This window comes from Parasteatoda tepidariorum, chromosome 11 (assembly GCF_982258835.1).
Source record: "Parasteatoda tepidariorum strain Cologne lab strain chromosome 11, Ptep-v5.0, whole genome shotgun sequence".
Classification (NCBI taxonomy): domain Eukaryota; kingdom Metazoa; phylum Arthropoda; class Arachnida; order Araneae; family Theridiidae; genus Parasteatoda; species Parasteatoda tepidariorum.
The window spans coordinates 10369066-10392129 of record NC_141765.1 but is presented as its reverse complement, the minus strand read 5'-3'; the positions used below and the strand labels follow the sequence as shown (position 1 = coordinate 10392129).

Genomic DNA, 23064 nt, shown 5'->3' with positions numbered 1-23064 from the left:
TTTTACGCATTGTACCGATAAAATTATATGCATTGAAATACATACATTTAATACGCTTTATAATTTAAAGACTGCTGTCTTAAAAACACAATTGAATTATTCCTTTTAAGGCATGAAATAAGTATAATCTTGTCTTGCTTTTAAAACAGTAATATTTTTGTTATGGTCTTATAATACTTTTATTTTTGTTATTGTTTTATAATAGTTTTATTTCAATATACTACTCAAAATTAACGAGGTTATTATGCACGTAAATTCTTTTTCGTATTTTTTTTAAAACAGCTTTAAGCAGAAATCTTCACTAACATTGGCAACTTATAAAGTTAGTTCTATATTTCCAGTTTAACAGTAACTAAGTATTTTTGATGTAAACAGTTAGTATCAAATTTTTAAACCTTTTTTATACTACATAAACTAAAAAGTTAGTATCATAATTCTTGTATAAAATGGTGTTTTCAAAAATACTAACTTAAAATTGTAGCAACTCTCAATTTACCCGAAATATTTTCAGTTTTCCTTTTTGACTACTATTCTTTCATTCAATTCTTGAGTCTTTTAACTTTTCGTACTTCTGAGCTAGAAAACTAACTCATGATAACAGCTCTCTTTTTGAAGAAGATTCTTTGAAAAAAAAATTTATTCTTTCTGTATATAAGACCGTTCCTTTTTAGCCCTAAGAAAATCTGTAGATTTCAATGCAATCAATACCAGCTTATATATTGAGGAAAATAAGTTAGGGAAAGCTTAAAGGATTTAAAGGGAAAAAATTCAAACGGTTAAATGAAAAGAAATGTTTTGCTTATCATAGAAAATGTCTCTACACTACTTAATATTATTTTTAAATGGTTGTTTTTCTTTAAAAATTTATATGTAACAGTTATTACACTAACTGTTTCTTATTTAACAAAATTACATAGATTTTTTTCATTTAATAAAATTTTTTTATAGAGAATAGACGAGAAAAAAAGGAAAATTAAGGGATGGATTGTATGTATTAAATAAAGCTATTTATTTGTAAAATAGTATTATGAAATATATAGCTTATCATAGAATGTGTGTCTTCTGTTTAGTATTGTAATTTAAAAAGCTTTTCTGCAAAAAGTATTTCTTAACAGCAATTATATTAACTGTTTCATTAGTTATATAGCAAAACTACGTAGATTTTATTTATAATAAATCTATATAGTAGTTATGCTGTTGCTTTTAAATTATGAATATGCGAATCAAAAGAGGAGAAATAAGTTGATGAATTTTTTTTCCTTTGAGTCTGCTTCAATGTTAGTACAGTATTAAAAAGTTGCAACAAATTTGCGCGAAAGAGAAAAAGGAGAAAAAAATACCAATGCTTAAGTTTAACAATGTTCTAGTTTACCCTGTTTCTGAGTGCATACTATTGAAGAAAAAAAGAATTGTCAAAACTACCAGAAAATGGTAAAATTTACCGTGTTTCTGGCTCTATGGGAACACTAAAAATCTCGGTGGTTTTTGCCTAAGCACTTTGGTAATGATTTTGTTAACGCTAACAATAAAATATGATTTTATAATATGTGATAAAATTTGGTAAATGTGGTTAAATTTAGTTAATTTATCATGATACTTTTGAGTATGGCATAAAAACCATTTATTCAGTTTAATTTAGTTTTCAGTTTTATATTATTTTACTAAATGTCTTTCAGGTCATTAAGATCAATCATTTTAGGTAGTTTATTTTAAAATACCGTCAGTTTAGTCTGTGAGCAAAAAAAAAAAATTATTGTCAAAACTACCAGAATATGGTAAAATTTCTCTGACTCTATGGAAACACCAAAGGGTCGGTAATTTTTACCGGAACGCTTTATTGATTTTGGTAAAATTGACATTAAATATAGTTTTATAACTTATGATAAGCTTTTATGATTTCGGTTTTATAATATGTTGCAAAACTTTATCTTGTTACCTGAGAGCAAGATTTATTCGGTTAAATTTACTTTTTAAAAACAGAATTTTCGGTAAATCGTTACCATTTAAACGAAAAACTGCTAAATGAGTAGTTTAAATTCAGTATATTTTGGTTTCATTAACAAAAATTATGTTTGTTTTCTTTTACTTCAAATGTCATTACCATACTGTACGATAATTTTGCAAGTATTTTTATCTCCGTGTACTGAACTATTAATTAGAAATTTTATGGCTCATTTAACGACAGTATTGTCTAAATTTGATACGGTACAAAGTTTAACGAAATTATAATGGAAATTAAACGTCATTATAATGCAATATTATGGTTTAAGTTCATCTTGAATGTAAACGTGTTTCAATTCAGTACATTATTAGTATTTCAGAAAATGCAAGCACTATTATGGTTCAAGGTATATTAAGCGATGTTATAGTAGAACCGATCTTTTTAGAATACTATTTTTGATACAATTATAAATTGTCGAGCGTCCATTTCAAACGGTTAAATGATTTCTTTTATTAATGAGTCCAAACAATATGCAAATTAATTTTATTAATGTTTTTGGGAATTTTTAAGAAAAAACTCCAACTTAAAAATTCCATCTGCTGTAAAAATATCAACCCAAAAAAAGCAGAAATGTACATCTAAAGTATAGTGTAACGTGGTGAACAGTAATATCCGCGAAATTTGCAGCAACTTTAAAAAAAAATGCCAGGTGCCATATACGGTATTTAAACAGTTCATTTTGTAATTTTTCCTTTCACATTGTAATAGTTTACCGGAAATTCTTGTTTTAAAAATTATAGTTCTTATTGCCACACATTTAGTAAAAAATGCGAAACTGTAAAGTAAATTTAACCAAATAAATGATTTTTATGGAATGCCCTAAGGTATTATGATAAAATTACCATATTTTGCCACATTTACTAAATTTTATCACACATTATATAACTGTATTTAGTTGTTGATTTTACCTAATACCAAAGATTACCTATTACCAGTTGATTTACCAAAGTGCTTCTGTAAAAAATACTTGGTTCTTGATGTTCCCATAGAACCAGAAACATATGTAAATTTTAACGTAAATTTTACCATGTCTGATAGTTTTGACCCTACTTTTTTTAGGTACTTTGCTAAAATTTTAACACTTAAGTAATTTTCCTGCTTGGATATTTTGTTAAGATTTAAGCAAATAAACTAAAATCTTTACCAAAGTGCTTCAATAAAAAAAATACCTTGTTTTTTCGTGTTCCCATAGATGCAGAAGCACTCTAGAACAATAGTATGGCCAAAACTACCAAAATATGGTAAAATTTACCATATTCTGATATAACAGACCATACTTTTTTTTCTTAGCGTAACATGTTTTATATTCATGCAAAATAATGCAGTAGTGAATGCAAATCTTATAAAAGTATAATTCAAATTATCATTTCTATGGACGAAGTTGGTAAAAAAATCATTTAAGGGAAAATGTTAGTCATAAATAAATTACATGATTTTTTCTTCCTTTCATCTTCAATTCTTCCGTCAAACAAGACACATCTAAAGCATTATCTGACATGATCGTAATGATAAAGTAATTACGCGTAAATCTAATATCATGTCTTTGGCGTCCTTCTTCAATTTCCTCCGACGATCTCAATCAATTATTGATTTTGAGGAACATAATTTAATTTAGAAGAGAAGAAGCTTTTCGTCATTTCTACCAAAATATCAAAGAAAACTTCTCTTTTTTAATTCACGAATAAAGGTTTTAGAGTAAAAAGAAGAAGAAAAAAATCTAAAGCAATGCTGAATTTACTGCTATTTTGACTTTTCCAAATTTAATTGTTTTAAAATAACTAAAAACTTTACTCCTCTCTTTAAACATTATTTTATTTTCAAACATTCTTTTTTTATTTTTTATTTATTTTTAACTCTTTTTTTTAATCCGATGATAAGGTTTTAATTAGACTGAACCCTAAAATACATGTTTTTCTATAAATTCATGTTTTTTTATATTATGACCTGACCGAAAATAAGGCAATCATGCTTTTAAAACTTATTAAGGTGTTAAAAAATATTCCCCAATTAAATTATCCTTATCGTAAAGTTTTTTTTCGCTGAAAATAAGTAAATGAATAAATAAGCTTTCAAGAAATGATCTCATTAAATTTACCATTCATCAAAAATTACTAAGGGCTAATTCTTTATTTATAATAATTTTTTAAGCAAATTTCGATTGTTCGAAATGTTATCTTTCAAGAGTTAACGATAATTATAAAATAACTCTTAAGTTTGCTAAGATTATTAATATTTTAGATTTTTATCTAAATAAATTTATCTCATTAAGTTTGATTTTTGTCTAAATATTTTAGATTTTTATCTTTCTTTATAGTTATTTTAAAAATCAATTAAACTTTTAGTTACATAAACTCTTTTCACATGACTCTTGAACCGATAAATACCTCAATTTTCACCCAAATTTAATATTGTTTTCAAAACAATGCCTTAAAAGAAATCTGTGAGTTGGAATTTCGACAACTTTTTTTTCCTGTTAAAAGGAAAAAAAACTGTGTTCCATTGAAGTTTCGTTCAATTTTGCACGGCATCTTATTTGTTGGTTAAAAACATTTCTTTTTGTCTGCGATTATGAAAAAAACGGTGTTTTATAAATTGCTTTCTTTTCAGTATGAGTTTCAACTTTCATTTTGAGACACTGCATACATCAAATTATGTTAAGGGCATTTAGAAAGAAAATCTGAAAGTAAAATTTTATTCAGGTTTTTTATGAATATGAATAAATTTATTTTTAGACATTGACTTTCGGTAGTAAATTATTTATAGCATGAATACATGTTTGCAAAATACTTTTTGACAAACATATTTATCTATTTCATGCTTCACATGCAAGATAAAACCATACACTGAGAAAAAAAAGTATGTTTAAAACTACCCAGAATATAGTAAAATTTACCATGTTTATGGCTTTATGGAATCCTTAAAAATCACGGTAATTTTTACCAAAGCACTTTGTTAACATTAACATTAAATTAGGGCTTTATTATCATGCTGTTTGGTAGTAAATGTGGTCAGATTTTGTGCTTTTATCATGATACTTCAGATCATTACATAAAAATCATTTATTCAGTTGCATTTACTTTTCAGTTTTGTATTTTTACTAAATGTGGGGTAATAAGAACTATAATTTTAAAAACTAGATTTCTGATATTCCTTTACTACACGAGTGGAAACAAATTACCTAATGAATGATTACAATACCGTATATTTCAGTTTAATTGCGAGAATTATGGATATTTTACCAGAAATGTCATTACCATACCAGTTACCTGTATTTTTTTCTCCATGCAGATTTGCCTTAAAATGTAGCAAATAACTGTTTTAAAATTTCAAAGTGGTGGGTACACTTAAATGCCTAATATACATTCATTAAATGTTTATAATTTAATGTTCCTAAAATTTACTTTAACAATTCTTTCCTAAAAAAACTGAAATTTCATCACTAAGTACTTCTTGAATTATTCAGATCAACTTATTACGTTTTTTATTAGTTTCTTAAGTATACCACTATTCTAATAAATATTATTTTCTACCGTACAACAATTGAGAAAAATTTTAATAAATAAACAATTTATAAGATATTTCAGAAATAAACAAACAATTATACAACCAATTTGAATAAATAAATAATAAGCAATTGAGAATACGAATAAATAAACAATTTATTATTTGTTTTTGCCATAATTATTTAAGAAATAAATTTTTTCAATCCCACAAAAAACATTTTTTTCAGGATTTTATTTATTTACCTTTTTTTGTTAAGTTTATTGTTAAACTATTGGTAAGAATCATTGAAGTAAAATAAGTTTGAAAGGAATTTTTAATGATCAAAATCTTTCCGTGAAACAAAACTGAGGTTCTTTTTTTTATTGTTTTAGATTTGAATATTCAAAAACCCAATTATTCTAGTCACTCCTCTAACAAAGGACAATAAAATGCTCTGAAGAAATATTCCTTTTAAAGTGAAAAAAAAATCGTTTGACACCCATATATTCCATTCAGCACCTTCATAAAATAAATTTAAATTTTATCTTAGTTATCTTCGGAATATTTTACGTTAGTTCTTCTCTATAATAAGCCTAATCTACTTTGAGTTTTAGATGCTATAACATATATTTTAATTCATTATTTTGATGAATTGATAAAGAATTAAAAAAAAGAATAATTTTGCAATATTTTTATTCATTTCTTGGACTTATTTACTAAGTTGATCATCTTACATCATATTTATCACTTGAGAATTTCTTTTCTAAAATAGATTTTATTTATTTCATTGATTTTTCTCCCCTCACAATCAATAGCTTTCCTGCTTTTCCTTCCTTTTTTGTCGAGAAATAACTGGAGAGTAAAAAAGAGAAAACTCGGAAACTAAAGTAATTCTTTTTCTTGGTAAATAAAAAAAGGAAAAGTTTTTACTAATAATTAGTCAACTTCAAGCAACCTTGTATTTCACGCTTTTCTGTCATTTTTGTTCAAACAAAAAGAAACTCGCTTAAATTTCCAGTTTGAATCCAATGTTTCTTAGATGTGAAAGTAAAAAAATTCTAACTTCCAACAATTCTAAATTTTATTTTAAAAACTGAAACTGGAGTTTGAAGGCAATAGCTGTTCAATTTACTTTTTTTAAATCTTCATTTAAAATATTTTTCACCCTTACTGTATTAAATCGTGCAAAATAATTAAAATAAAACATCACCTACTTTTTTTTAGTTTATTTCTCTAAACTATCGATAAAACTCATTTGTAAATATGCCATGAAAGGGGCAATATATCAAAGTATTCCTAATATCAGATTTTCTTAAACATCGTGCTATATGATATTACAGAATATATTCCCCTGATATATCGTGAATAATATGTCTTTCTATGAATATCGAGCATAAGATTCAATGATGATTATATCATAATCATTATTGACAACGATAGCTATCGAATACGATTGTGCTTATTATGGTTAATGATATTTATCGAATATCTTAATATCAGAATTTTTTAAATAATGTGCTATATGATATTTCAGAATATATTCGCCCGATATATCGTGAATAACTCGTCTTACGATAAATACAGAGCATAAGATTAGCAATGATTAGATCGTGATTATTATTGACAACGATAACTATCGAATTGGATACGCTTGCAGTTTTTATGGTTAATGATATTTATTGAATCCGATATTTTCGTAGCAACTATCATTAACGATAATTAACAAGTAATATAATATTACGATAAATATCGAAAACTATAGTATCGTGAATGTCGAGTCTAAGTCATTCGGCAAATCAATTGTTATATTTTTATAATTATTCATTGATTTTTTTTAAAAAATATGGTTAATAAAAATGTTTACAAAAATTTTTAAAACAAATTTTTTTTTCTTCAATTAGATAACAAAATATTGCCCAACGTGAAATACAATTGTAAAATAACCTCTCTTCTTTTCAAACTAATAATAATATTAAGGTAAAAAAGCTTACCTTCCTAGTATTCGTAATTGTCCGGGTCTGACCTAATAACTACTTGAGGCCGTCTTTCTTCTAATAAATGATGAAATTCAATAAAAGTGAAATAGTTAACATAAAGAAAGGAGTTCAATTAGTTATAAAAAAGACTATTTACAGAAAAATTACAGGGGAATTTGCATAATGAATTTGAATCGGAGCGGCTGCTCCTTTGGACTTCTCCTCGCCTAAATATAAACATAGAACAGTTCTAAGCGTAAAGAGTTACGGTTACATTTTATTACTGCTTCGGTGGATCTCCGATAAAGGGAGTGGCTAGTTCGTAATAACAATCTTAAATTTTTAAAAACTCTCATGCTAAATTTTAAACTCCTATTACTAGTCACTAAACACTAGTAATAGGATGCCTAATTTCTTGAAACACACCACCTATCAATCGTATTGGCTATCGTATTGGCCTATAATCAATTAATACTGTCTGAAACGGTGATAAAAACCCAATTTATCGTCAATTTCACCAATTTTTAAATGTCCATGCAGAGCCATATTACCGATTTTAATTTTTGTTGTCATTTTTCAGTAACTTTGATTCCGCGATGAAGTAAGTTTGAATACAGTTAGGCCAACTTTGGGAAATACATATAGGCGCGGTTGAGTTTGTTCTATTAACCTTTTGGTTACGGCGCTTAGCATGACAAAGCCATTCTCGACGACTTTTTGTACCAGCCGTAGGCAAATGGTTAAGGCATATCAAAAGAGGACACAACATAAGTGCACATCTTAAGCCTGCGATGCTATGTTTTCCTAAAGTTTTAACGACATAATTTTGTAATTTCAGAACTATAGAACACAATTTGTTTCACAGTTTTTAGAAATTACAAAATTTATTTTATAAATAAAAAGAAATAAAATTTATTCAGTTTTCTACTTTTTAATAGTCGCCAGGGGGTTGTGATAAACATGCTTACCATCCAAAACTGTGATCCTCAAACCCAATTAAATTTTACCAAATAAGCTAAATGAATTTATTTTCTTAAAACAATCTCTATCACAAAAAAATATTTTGATAATAGAAGTAGTCCGTTAAAGTGTTAAAACAAGCAGTTTTGCATGAAATTACCGCAAGCTTCAGCGTATTATACAAGTTCTTATTTTCAATGAATTCAGAATGCATTAGCATTCGAGCATATTTGTAAGTTTAAGGAGTTAGAAGTTTGCCTAAAGAGTTTTTCAGAATATTTCCCCTTTTTTTCTTCTTTTTTTTGTAACTATAAACATACCAAGAAAGGAAAGTACTTCCTAACTATGTATAACAATTGTTGAATTTTTTAAATTATGCTTTTTATTAGTCCCTAAAAATGAAACAGTTTCGCTGGATTTAACAGCGCTTGAAAATGTTTGTGAAAATCATTTACTCTAGTTTCCTCAGAAGTTCTCAAATTCCTTACTGAAAAATGAGTATATTCTCATAAATGTAATTACATTATTTTGGATCAAAATTTTTTATTTATTTATTTTCATTTCATTTATTTTAGATTAAATCTCATATTTCTTTCTTCCCTTATCATTTTGCTAATTCATAAAATTACGAGATTCATAGGATGTATTAAATATGCTCTGACCGCATCAGAATCAAGTAAAAAGAATCAGAAAAGGGAAGAACAAGTCACATTCTATCCCCTGATACTAGATGCCCATTTTTTTTAATCTGTACCCATTTCTCTAATTTAGTATTGATTGATACAACTGCTAATAATGGTTTACTTCATTTTTTTTATACTGAAAAGCATTATATCCCCCCGACAACACATTTTTTTCTCCTTTTTTGTAACGTTAAAGCCTATTTATAGATATAAAAAGCGTGAAAAAGGCATTCAACTGCCAAAATCTGACAATGATGTTTACAATTATTATATTTTTTCCATATTAAGTGTCACAGACAATGTAATTCTAAAATATCAATGGCTTTGTTAGTACTATTTCAAAATGAAAATATTCAAGGGTTTTTGAATTTGTTATTTGAGAAAAGTTTCTTGTCATGACAATGAAAACCATCAAAAACTTACCAACAGCATTGCCCCATTCCAAAAAAAATTTGTCCCTTTTATCAGGTATTTCTTTCACACTTCATTGAAGCTGGCAAACAAAGTTGAATCTTCAGATATGTTAGAGTATACCTTTTTATCCATTTTTGCTATCTTTCTTTATAAAGACTTGTTATTGAAGGCAATTCTTATCCCTCCAACATCAAAAAAAAGAGAGAGAAAATTCTGCTTGGCTAGATAGGCCAAACTAAATGCTCGATTTCGTAGCTAAGGAATTTTCCTTTAAAAAATCATGCGTCATAAAATGTTTATCGCATTCTGAAAATGAAAAGTAAATCTATTGAGTTTTAGTTCCACAGAAGAAAAGCTTCTGGGTTTTCTATACGAACTTTGAACTTTATATTTATATATTTTTTACACCACTCCAATGGAACAATAAGTCAAAGAAATCACGTGTAAAAGAGATGGAAGTTTTTGCACTGGAGAAAAAATTATTTTCTTTCATGTTCGAAGAAGTAAATCGCTAGATATTTTTCACTTTTAGAAAGTAAAACTTCTTTTTCCTTCTACTAAGTATAACTTTTGCAAACTTCCCTCATGCGAATATATCCATTCTTTAACCCTTTATAAAGTAAAAACAATATTCTTTCTCTTATAATTTAGCATGAAAAATGTTTTTGCTTAATTCGTGTAAAAAGTTTTCAATATCCATTTAATTTTATGCGAGCTCTAGTTTAATTTTTCCTGGTCGCTTCGTCAACTTAATAAGATTTTTTTTAAATTAAGTTCTAACAGAAATATTAAAACACTGAGTAAATATTTATCCTTCTGATGTTTAGAAGTTTTCTGTTCATTAAAGTTTTTAGGCTGTTTTGTTAAATTCACCGTAATTGTTCATCCTAATAATGATGTTATTCGTTAAAGTTATGAAAAAAGACGTCAATGTTTTGCATGTTCAAAAGATACATATTTTTAACTATATTGTCGCTGATGCAACTTTTTCCTGTCTTCAGAGCTGTCTTTGTTCTGTCTTCAGACTTGCTGTGTCTTCAAAATTTGTTCTTTTTGACATCAGTCGGCATTTGCATTTAGTCGTTTAAACACTTTAAATTCTAGTCGTTACCGTAATATTTCTAATAGTTTTTTTATATTGCTTTCGTAATTTAGTAACAACCTAAAGAATACTATGATTAAACTTGATGAAGTAAGATGTAGATCTTCATCACGAATGAATTCACTTTATTTGCAGTTTTGCATATTTTTTACTAATATTGATTAACACTTTGATATCAATGTTAACACTCAATGTTAAGGTTTAAAACTGTCATAATTTGAAACTGGGGTTCGATCCACAGTGACGGCTTGAATTCTACGGAACGGAATTGATGGGTACCAGCTTGTTTGAGAATTTAAGACGGCCTGTGCTCAATCATGCCATTGGTCTATTGTGGAGCCTTCATAATCCTCCTCTGGTCTGCAACGGACTGTTGTTGGAATACTTTATTGTGCTTTGAAACCTGTTTCTTTTTAACATAATTGCAAAACGTTATCAAGTTTTTTTTAGATCTTTTAGAGTCAGAATGTCTCAGAAAATAAGACTAGTGTCAATGACGCTTCTTGATTCGTATAACAGTAATGACTGGTGAATTCATATACTGCTACAGCTTGAACTGACTATAATGCTGGCGTAAAAGAGCCTGAATGGTACACAGATCATTGACTAGAACGTGTTTGCCGCCAAGCTTGTGAGGTTTGGAATTTTCCTCTCCTTGAAACGCAAGGAACAGTTAAAATTTCTCCATGAAAACGGTTTTGTACAGAGGCATTTTTCAAAGAATTTTCTTAGATTTCCTTGTTGCTGTTTTTTTTTTTTTTTTTTGCTCAAGTTCAAAATTACAAAACTATGGATATGAATATACGATCAACTGCAAATCTAATATGGATTTGTTCTGGTTATAATACATATGATTTAAGTAACTGAATAAAACTGAAATATTTTTGTGGCGAAACATTCCGTGTTTCTTATTGTGTGATATACCTTAATTTGTAGAATAATTTCCTAAAAGAAGTCCTCAACATCTCTGCAATGCTATACCTGTTAATGATCAAACTATTTAGAGTTCAGCTGGAAAAAAAAATATTTATTCCACTTTATTATCAATTTATCACATAAGAATATTATATTAACTTATAAAATAATGCTGATTTCTGAATAAGCGATTAAAATTAATTTTGAAATAGCGTTTGAATTATCCTTAATGTTTTCAATCTTTATAGAAGTAGAAACTCAGCAGACTAATCTCTGATAATGATCAGCTTATCTAAACTTAAGTCTTTATTATGAGTATATATCATCTATTGTACTTAATCTTTCATATTAGGTTCTCTAGATAATTCTTTTCTTCTAAATGATACTTGAGTTGCCCATAATAGATTATGCTTTTATGTATTTGATAATCAACAAGCTTCTTCCCTTGATTAATTTCGTTTACTGAATATTTATTGATTTTAAACATGAATTTCTGTGTGATAAATTATCTCAAAATAAATTTCTGTGAGATAAATTATCCCAAAATAAATTTCTGTGAGATAAATTATCCCAAAATATCTAGCTTCACGGATCACGAAATTATTTTGTTTTATGCCAAATGCGTGCATATGAACTAAAAGCTCTTAATGTTCTTCGAAACTTCATATCTTACATTTATATGGGAAAAAAACATTTAAGACAAGTTAAAAGTTTAGCTTGTTAAACGTTTAACAAGCTTAAGATAACAACGACTTTTATCAACAAAAAAACTAGAATGCGATAATATTGCGATTATTTAAAAAAAAGTATTTCATTTTAAACACTGTAAAAAATTTTATTCTGAAATTATGGTAAAATAACTGGCAGCTGTCTGTCCATCCAATTAACCGTAAAGTTTACTGTGAAGAACATTTTTTCCTTCATGGTTTTGAAACCATTTACAAAAAGTATGGTTATAAAACCATGAATACAAAACTATACGGTTTTTTAACCATTTACAACTAGCATTTTTCCAAAAACTTTAACAAAAATTATTTAACTAGACATAGAAGCTCGACTTTTCGTTAGGTAATGGGCATTGGAGAGAGCCGGACACTGGAAATTCTTAATGGAGGAAATTATAATGATGTCGATTTCTAGTTTTGCTGGTCGTCATGAGATTGGCAGATAAGCCCATTCGGCTATGATATGTAAGCATTTGCAAAGAACTAAGTAGCTTCAATAGGTCGTTCTAGTTGGTGCGATAAAATTCTGGTTGTTTAACCGTATTGGGTGAAAGCAGTTAATAAACAGTTTTTCTCAAACTTAATAGTTTGATTACCATTTTATTTATGGTTATTTGACTGTTTTGATTAAATGTGGTAAAATAACCATTCAATAAATTGTTATTTAACCGTTGTTTCTGAGAAATTTCTAACAGTGAATGCAAATATATTGTATTTGTTCTAATTATTATGTTTTCATCTCAATTTCTGAAACATATTATTTTTTAATACTTTTACAGTGCAAATAACGATTCAAAATTTCACTATTTACTTTTTAAAATCTGAACCATACAATAAGCATAGCCGAAATGCTTTTTCTTATCAAGTTTAATGTTTCGCGATCTCCCGAATGGGGCAACTGATAAAAGCAATCGACTAGAAAATTAGCTGATACCTCGATTAATTCCCGAAAGATCGTCTCCTTTACAAGTATAAACCAACCATACTCAATGAGTTTGATCATAAAGTATTTTAGAAATTAGTCGCTGTTTCATCCCACGAGAACTAATGAAATACGAACTTTTGCTAATGAGAAATTCATCCTTTTGCCTCAGTTCTCTGTTCTTCCAATTGCTTAGTTATCTTCACTTGTTGTGTGGAATTCTTCGATTTAAGACTTAACATTTTCTTGTGTTGTTAGGTCACAATAGAAACTGATATATAATTCTGTCTTCTTCTTTGACATGAAACCCCAGCTGGTGGTATTCTGTCTTCATTAAGGTATTTAATTCAGCTAAGAAAGTGGTTGCCACTTTAAGTTGATATTTAATTAATGATGTGTGTATTCCTTAAAGCGATAAATAGTGTAAGAGAGCGAGTATTGTAAAAGTAAAAGGAGATGTCAAGTTAGCGCTTAATATATAGTTACTATTCTATTTTTCTTTTTGAAACATTGATAAAACTGTTTGTTTGTATCCCTTCAATGTTTTTCTTATAAAGAAACATATTTTATTAAAAAAAAAAATTTACCCCTTTTTTCATATTTATGACTTAAACCAGCTATGCATAACGTTTTTCCATTAATATTTTTGTATAAAGGTTCACTTTAAATTTTCCGCTAAAAAAAATCAAATACTATAATTTTTAGTTCAAATTTCGCCAAAAAGCTAAGTAATTTTTATCGAAGCGATTGTTAATGATTTCGGTAAATGTAACAATAAAATATGGTTTTATAATCTGAATTTTATCATGATATCTCAGAACATGGCATAACAACCATTTATTCGGTTAAATTTACTTTTCTGTTTTGTATTTTTTGCTAAATGTGTGCTAATAAGAACTATAGTTTTTTTGAAAACCAGAATCAACGATACACCGTTATCCTATCAACGGAAATAAATGAGTGGTTTAAATATCATATATTTTGGTTTTATCAACCAGAACTATGATTTTCCATACCAGAATTGAAATTAACATACACTACGGTAGTTTTACCATTATTTTTTTCCCACCTGTACAAATTATTTTTATAAATAAATATATATATATATATATATATATATATATATATATATATATATATATATATATATATATATATATATATATATATATATATATATATATATATATATATAATAACAGGGCTACATCTCTGTTATCATTGGTGTATTCATACTAAGAAAGGCATTCAAAACCATAATAATTTATCAAAAGGTTTATTAAAAGATATGCTGGTGGTTATAACAGTTCACATCCGCCCTCCTCAAAGGAGGGGGTGTGGACAAGACTCCGGATGGTTCCAGCAGATGGTTATTGGCACATGTTATTCAGCAAGAGACATGCGAAAACCTTCGCTCTCTCATTAAATATTACAGATATTGGTGTACTTAGGTCCCAGTCGTACATGCCTTTGTAACTCTACGCAGTATGGAAAATCATTTAATGCTTCCTAATATGGAAGTGAAAGAGGAACAAGGTTCTAAAAATAACTCCTCCTTTCAAATATAAATCTAATTATTATTCAATGGTATGTTTTCAGCCTTGAATTCCCAAAATAGAATAGCTCTACGCTTACTCTTTAACAAAGACATTTTATGAAACCGAAAGAGTTTTAATTCTTTTATTAATACAAAAGTATTTATTATTTTTGTATTACATCCCCCCAAAGAAAAATTTTGGCAAGCCAAAATAAAAAAATTTAGACAACTTTACATTTATGAACTTTAGGTTGGTACGACTGTTCCTTTTCCTTACTACAAATAACATCTTTTCAATTATGAGAAGAAAAAATATTATTTACAATGACAAAAATATGAAAAACATGATTATGCAATTTATCTGTTTAGTCAATTAAACAGAAAGAAAAATGAAACATGTTTATAAACTATTCTACTAAAATTTTCAAAAAAAATTTTCACACAAAAATATACAACATTTTTATGCAAACGAACTGGACAACAATGTGACTTTTGAATTTGTCATTCGGTGGTGCTGTATTCAATAGCAGAGTCGGGTTTTTACTTATTTTGACAAAGCTCAAAAAAAAAGGGAAAAAAACTTTTCTTTTTAATTTATGCTGTGGTGGTTCAGAGGATCTTCCCTCCAAATCAAACTCAGGTTGGAATCCCAGAGATGGATGGTTGATTTGAATTGTATGCCCTGTTCTCGCCGATTGCAGTGCAAATGTAAAATATAAACTGTAGACGAAATATTGAATTATAATCTCCTTGCCTTCTGGATAACCGTGGGAGGTATTTATAGTTTTTCTCACGCAAATGCCTGTCAATGACTATAGTTAATAACAAATGACAAATTGTCTTTTAGTTCCATCAAAAAGTCCTCCACGGTGGCTTGTTTTTCCCAATGATTGACATTGGTAAGCAACCAGGAGCTCTTTTGTCTTCTAAGTTGGGTTCAAAATTACAAGGCTGAAGAGTTGAACATGGATAGTCATAAACTCAAACCTGTACTGGTTATTTAACGGTGGTTATAAAATAAAACAAAATGTTTCAATATGAGACTCAGCTTTAATACAATGTGACTCACGTTGCACAGCTTGGCTATCCATGCTACATACCTAGGAACGGCATTTAAGTTATGTAATTCTATAAAAAGAGTTTTCAGTAAAAATTTCATTGATTTCATGAACTATATTTTTTTTATCAAATGTTTGTTAAGGTCTGAACAGCTTCTAGGTCAGTTCCTTTTAAAATTAAACCTCGTTGCTTACCAATGTCTTAAACAACTAATTCAATAATCGAAACAGTATTAAAACATATAAAAAACTATTTATCAGAAATTATTTAAATAATGTTTTAAAACAATCCTTCATGACTAGCGAGCATTAGTAGAGTACATGTAAACAGATAGTTACCTATCTATTTTTCAGAAATAGTACCATCAGTTATCAGAATAATGTATTGAATGTTAACGTCTTTCATTCCTATTAAAAAGATTGAGTCAAAGTATTTAAATAAAGAATAATTTTCAATTCTTTCTTCTTTTACAGCATGCCTTTCAATTTTGGAGCACATCATCGAACCACCAGTAGTAAGCAATTGCTCTGCTGTCACATTGACATGTCGGGTAGACACGGAAGGGTCGATGGTAGACGTGTGGTGGACATTTCGAGGAGAGAATGCTTCAAAGCTTCCAGATACAACCATTTTGACAGACAATGCCGACAAAGGGATTTGGCAATTGGAATTGAAATGCCCAACTCTAGAACACAAAGGAAGCTATGCTTGTAATGCTCAGGAAAGGAATGAGAGTGGAGTGGTATATAGAAGAGAAGTACTTCTTAAAATTTATGGTAAAAAATGTTTCTTTATTAAAAGATTACGAAAATCATTTTTATTTAACTGTTAGTTTATTTCTATATTAAAAAAATCTATAATGTATACAGGCTTTCAGAAAAACATGGTAATATATATAATGTTTAAATTCATAATTTGTTTAATGTGTATTGAGAAAAAAAGTATGGTCAAAACTACCAAATGGTAAAATTTTCCTCTTTTTGGCTCTATGGGAACATCAAAAATCTCGGTACTTTTTACCGCCACGGTAATGATTTTGGGGAAAATCGATAATAAAATTTGGTTTTATAATACGTGATAAAATTCGGTAAATGTGGTAAAATTTAGTAATTTTATCATGATACCTTACAGGATGGTGTAAGAAACCTTTAGTCGGTTAATTTTACCTTTTTGTTTTGTGTTTTTTACTAAATTTGTGGTAGTAAGAACTTTGATTTTAGAAACCAGAATCTTACCATATGGAGAGAAAAATTACCAAATAAATTATTTAAATACCATATATTTCGATTTTATTTACCAAAATTATGATTTTTATTACCAGAAATGCCATTACCATGCAGTACGGTAATTGTACCAGAATTTTTTTCTCCAGTGGTTGCGTAAAATGAAATGTTTCCAAATTAGAAAAATGCACATTCACTAACAAAAAATTCATTAAAATATAAAAATCATTCATTAAACAACTATAATATATTCATTAAAAACATTTTAATTTCAGTTTTAAATTTATTTGATTATGAAACATGAATAAGCATACAAAGTAAATGATCAATTGAATAATGAGTAAGGTGTCGTGGTTGTATAGTACACGGCAGGGTGTCATGAAAAGTAACTTGGAAATATGATACTTAAATGAGTAATATCGTGTATATGTAGAATAATGTTTGAATGTTCTCCCGTTCATATGAGGGAAAGGATGGTAACCAGCTCAGGCTTAGACCACGGCACCGATATCAAAAATACGCTATTCATTTGATGTATTGAATGGGCTCAGGTCACATCAGAATTAGATAATCGGGATCGTGTCATAAGGATTAAATATTTCATCCACTGGTACAGGATATCCCATTTTGTATTAACTGTACACATTACTCTAATTTAGTATTGGTAGATATACAGTGGTTTTAATCTTTTTTACACTCTTATCACCCATTCAGTTAACTAAAACTCGCATCTTACAAGCTAATTAATGTTTCAATCAATTTTAACCGAAACTCATTATGTACATCAAAACTGGAAAAAATGCGGAAAAGATATAACAGCTTTGTTCGAAAACAATTTATATTTTATCTGATAAAAATTCTTTAAAAGTTGACTTTAACTCAAAAGTACTTCAAAAGGTTAAAAATATGTTCGCTCGAAATTTTTTCTGCTTTTCCAGATGAGCAGCCCTCGAACAAGATTACTTCTAAAACTTTTTTCCACTCAATCCCAGATGTATAGGCATGTAAATTAAGGAGGGAAATAAAATTACGTTATTCAAAAAAAGCGAATCATCGTTTTTGGAATAATCGATTAGAAATCAATGAAACCGTTTGAACTAAATGTCTATAAAATACGATCTCCAAAGAGTTAAAAGAAAAACTATTCAGATTTTTTTTTTTCCAGAGTACATCGTATTGACACATTTAGACCTATCTTAAGTTAAGCGTGCCTACGAACTCAAGAGTTAAGTCGTGACATATGACTGGCGAATGTTTTCCGATCAGAATCAGCAAGACGGAAATAGTGAGAGTTAAGCTTTTAATTAAAAGCCCGGCTGACTTTAGTTTCTCCTGAATTCGGGAAAAGTTCATTTAAAACGAATAAATTTGAGTTTTCCGCATGATGTATTTTCCTGACTAAGAGGAAAGCATTAGCAAGGTATAGAGTTAGGAGAGCAAAGGCTTTTCGAGAATAAGATGAATACAGTGTACATTAAGTTCATTGCTCCCCCTCCCTTTTTCTCTTTCAAAAATTCGAGGACATTAATGTTACTTCTAACTCTTACGTTATCTCTCATTATGTCTTTCAATTTGACATCCACAAAATGTTTAAGTTTTTAAGCAGCGTTTTTAAAAAATTTTACTCCATTATTGAAATAATTATAAATTTAGACTTATAAAAGGTACCTGCTAAAATATACAGCTTAAATCTTCAACATGATGAATAGCATTTGACATAAAAAGGGTAATTAGGTACAATGTAACAGCTATTACCAACTCAATGACAGCATCAATCATAAAAATGGTATTTAGGTATAATCTAACAGACATTACTTACTATGACAACATCAGTTATAGAAACGGTATTTAGATGTAATATAGCAATTACTTACTATGACAACATCAGTTATAGAAACGGTATTTAGATGTAATATAGCAGCTAATACCTACTGTATGACAGTTCCTTAAACGGATTTTTTTTAAAAAAAGAACTTAGCATTCAAAGCAATTTTTGACCCAATGATCATATTTTTCCGTACTGTGACCACATATGTGATTTTTTATTGGTCGAGGAGACCAGTTTTTAATAGGCTAATTCATTGTTTGAATATTAAGTTACAAAATAGGACAACTTATAAGCAAACCGACTTTTGATGGGTTCAGGTACTTATTGGATTGTTTGAAAAGTAATTTCGCTTTTTTTTTTCAAAAAGAGAACTTAATTATATTTTTTCAAAGCTATCTTCCTACTAAAGCAGCATAATCGCTTTGACAGCTGATATAGCAAGACTTGCTCATGAAAAAGTTCAATTGATTCTACGCAGTATTTTTTGGTTTGTGCTCTTTCAAATGTGGAATGTAAAAAGCAGAATTTTTGGCATATTTTTACTTTTCTACTATCGAAGTGGTTTAAACAAGAAAAAAATTATCTCATGTGCATGGCGAAGATGTATTAGTAGTATGGCAGTGCCAAAACTAGTTTGCAAAATTTTGATTAACGCTGTCTTAGGAAGTTCAGTCGCCAAGGGAAATAAAAAGCTTTACATTTGAAGCAATGCGATGATTTTAAACTATATACATAACCTTGCCTTGAAGAATTATCTGGGCTTCAGAGCCGACAAGTAACTTAAGTATTTTGCAAGTTATAAATTTTTTTTTAAAAAAAATAGGCAATTTTGCTGCATTTTTCCACCTAGATGAAAATCATCAAAATCACTGCCTTATTCTTAGTTTTTGCAAATTTTTATGAACCCAAGTAATGCAGCACTGGAAAAAGTTTTTAAATAGTAAAAAATTAGACCACAAACGCTTTTCACAAAACTGTGGCTTTTCTCCATATTGACGTTTTGAACCATTTTCAAAATAAGCCTAGACAGCTTTAGATAAACTAAACTTGACCTAACAGTCATGAGTAACAGTTGTAAACACACAGCAGTTATACAAATCGCAAAAAAGCATCATTTCATATTAAGACGGAGCCTTCGAATGCACCGAGCCAGTTTAAGCTGAGGAAGACACAATTAAAGCATTGATTGCCGGCAAATAGCAACTAGTGAAATCGCTGAGACTTTAAATTTAGGGAATTTGACTGTTCATGATTATTCGAAAAGCCAAAGAGTTAACCTCTAAGCTCGATATATGGGTTCTTCATGGTCTTGCTGAAAGAATTTTGTGCTGTCGCGTTGAAGTCTGTAATTTACTCTTCAAACTTCAAGAAAATTCCATTTCCAGAGTTGTCCCTTTTTGAAGCGTATCATCGCTGAGAAAGAGAAATGAATTGTCGACAACTATGTTCCAGTCTCTACAAGATTTTTTAGACGGTAAAATCTTTACTTCAAATAGGGAGGCCAAAAATTAACAAATCAGTTTTTGCCCGTACAGAACAACAAAAGCCTTATGCGTGTGAAATCAAGCTACCGCAAGAAAGATGACAAAAGATATTGAACCAGACCAGAATAGACTATAGTTGACTCAATAAAATATTTATTCGCTATAAAAGATTACCTATAATTTTCATGAAAACGAAATTACTTTCCGAACAAATCCATGTTGTAATTGTTGTCGTATGCCATTAAAGCAAAGAAGGTGCTCTTCTTCTTCTTGATTTCCAGTGGCGCCATTTTCGGCCAAGAATTTGACTTCTGCCACATCCATGCGTCTCAACCTGTTTATAGGATAGACCCATTCATACATCCATTCATTAATCTACAGATCGTAATTTTGACCTAATCAAAAGAATAGTATTACTAAATAAAAGAATAAAATAACCAAGGAAAACCAATTTAGTAGCCCCAGACGTATGGTTTAATCTGGGAGCATGGAGGACTTTATGACCCAACAGATTTAACACGCGCTAGCCACTATTTACGACCGTCCTCGGCCGGCGGGAATCGAATTCATGACCTCTTGGACTAGGGCTCAACGCCCTACCAACCAGGCTACTCCGGCCCAGAATAAACCAATAAATAGAAGAATAGATTTGTCATTTATCTTTGCTAAAACCTACGTAAATAAAGATCTCAAAAATTACGGACGAATTTAGAAATCATAAATGGATAATTCGAAAGAAAGCTCAAACTGTAAAACTAATTTACAAAAAATGTTGGATTTTATAGGTAAATACAAAAGATGACCTGTACTAAGTAAAATAAAAAGTTAATTAGGATTAACTGTTGTATGGTCAAAAAATATGTGCAGTGTATTCCGTAATGATAGCCTTTACTATGTATTTTTAGAATCCTTATTATAAGGAAGTAAGAAATATATACATTAGAGTTCACAAACTAATATTTATGCAAGTAAAAAGCAAAGAGCTGTCGAAATCTAAAGAACCGTGACCAAGGAAATTAGAACGGAAAGTATCAATACCGCCTTAATTTCTGGAGAAAACACAGAGGAGTTTAATGCGTTTGTTTCATCGATCAATCAAACTGGTTTTGATTTTTACGACACATTCCTCGCAATTGATTCTGCATTGTTAGATAGATTTTGTTTATTTTTTTACTTTTGCTTAATAAATTGTGGAGACCCCTATTGTACATTATTTTTTTAGCTTCATCTTTATCAAGAATTTTAAATGTACATAGAAATAGCGGAGATTACGAAAGATCCTGCATAAGGGTTATCAAAACAAATTGGTTGAAATTCCGCATTAGTAAATCACCGAAGTTACTGCTTGGAGTAGTTAGATTTTGATCTTATCGCTAATTTAGAAAAACAACCATTGTAGATATATAAGATATACCTGTATGTCTTTAGTTTTGAAAATAGAATAAGTTTATTTCTTTCGTTAACTAGGCTTTTAAGGGTTAATGTTTGAATGAATTTAACTATATCGGCAAAGCTCGCAGTGAAGTGTCCCGGGTTCGAATCCCAGCAATGGCTTCTTGATACGAATTCCGCACCCGACTCGCATCGACCACAGTGTTGACGTAAAATATCCTCAGTGGTAGGCAGATCATGAGTTACAGTCTCCTTGCCATTAGACTAACCCTGGGAGATTTTCGCGGTTTTTCTCTCCGTATAACGCAAATGCGGGTTAGTTCCATTAAAAAGTCCTCCATTAAGGCAAATTTCGTCCGATACTTGGTCCAGGATTTCCCTTGTCTTCTGAATTGGATTCAAAATTGCAAGGTAATTTTTATATTAGTAGTCGTAAACTCAAAATTGGGTCGGCTGTTTAACGACGTTTATAAAATAAAAATAAATATATAGGCGAAGGGTAATAAAATATATAGGTAAGTCATGATACTTTTAACATTATAGAATTTGATGAAGCATCAAAAGGCAACAATGGTTAGTAAAATCATACAAAAATAATCATACAATATTGATAACTTTTTATCTCCAAATGGATTTATTTCACTTTCAAAAATAAAATCTATTCAATTGATGAGGTTTGTTATTACTCAGTGAATGAGGAAACCTGCTATAAAAACGCATCCATTAGCTAAAAATGTTCTATATTAAATTTCCTAAGAAAAACGAACTAACCGAATTAATTCATATAATGGAACTTGAATAAATTTTAGGAAAACTTCCATTAATATCATTCTTCTATTAAAAAAAACTAAGGCACCTAATCAAAATTTAATACTTTGATATTTAACCGGAATTTTCTGTATACCTTATCTCAAGTATTACTTTTCATTCAGAAAAATTTTCCCTTGTATTCCAAAATGAGTTTATATCTTTTAAGACTTTTTAGTCTCTAGCGTAATTAATCATTTCCCTTTTTGGTGCAAAAAGGTTCTAGTTAAAAATTTGAAAACAACTGAAACACTTTCTAATCTGTGGAGAAGCTAAGATAAATAAAAATAACCAAAGTACGATAATTTTAAGTGATTCAGAAGCTAGCTTCTCGGTCGATCTACCTCATTATTTATTCGGATGAGAATAAATGACTTTTCTCTTGTGGGCCTTTTTTTTCTCTATTCAATCCTTCTTGAATCCTTTATTTGAAAATGTGCTTAGAAAATTTCCATCATGGATTTTATGCAATGAAGTTAGCTGCAATTGCTTATAATGATCCACTTTTGAGACAACGATATAAAAAGGCTTTCTTCCCTTTAACGATTTTCG

At 29.1% G+C, this 23064-nt stretch overlaps 1 protein-coding gene across 6 annotated transcripts in view; it reads left to right on the top strand.

The window, feature by feature from the left end:
- The window catches only part of LOC107437280 (tyrosine-protein phosphatase 69D), a 485726-nt gene that overhangs the window by 340649 nt on the left and 122013 nt on the right, over positions 1-23064 (top strand). For all 6 annotated transcript variants that reach the window (XM_087154666.1, XM_071187583.2, XM_087154665.1 and 3 more), the window contains exon 2: positions 16252-16554. In XM_087154666.1, coding sequence (XP_087010792.1) covers positions 16252-16554 — 303 coding nt within the window. The remainder of the gene's footprint in view (positions 1-16251; positions 16555-23064) is intronic.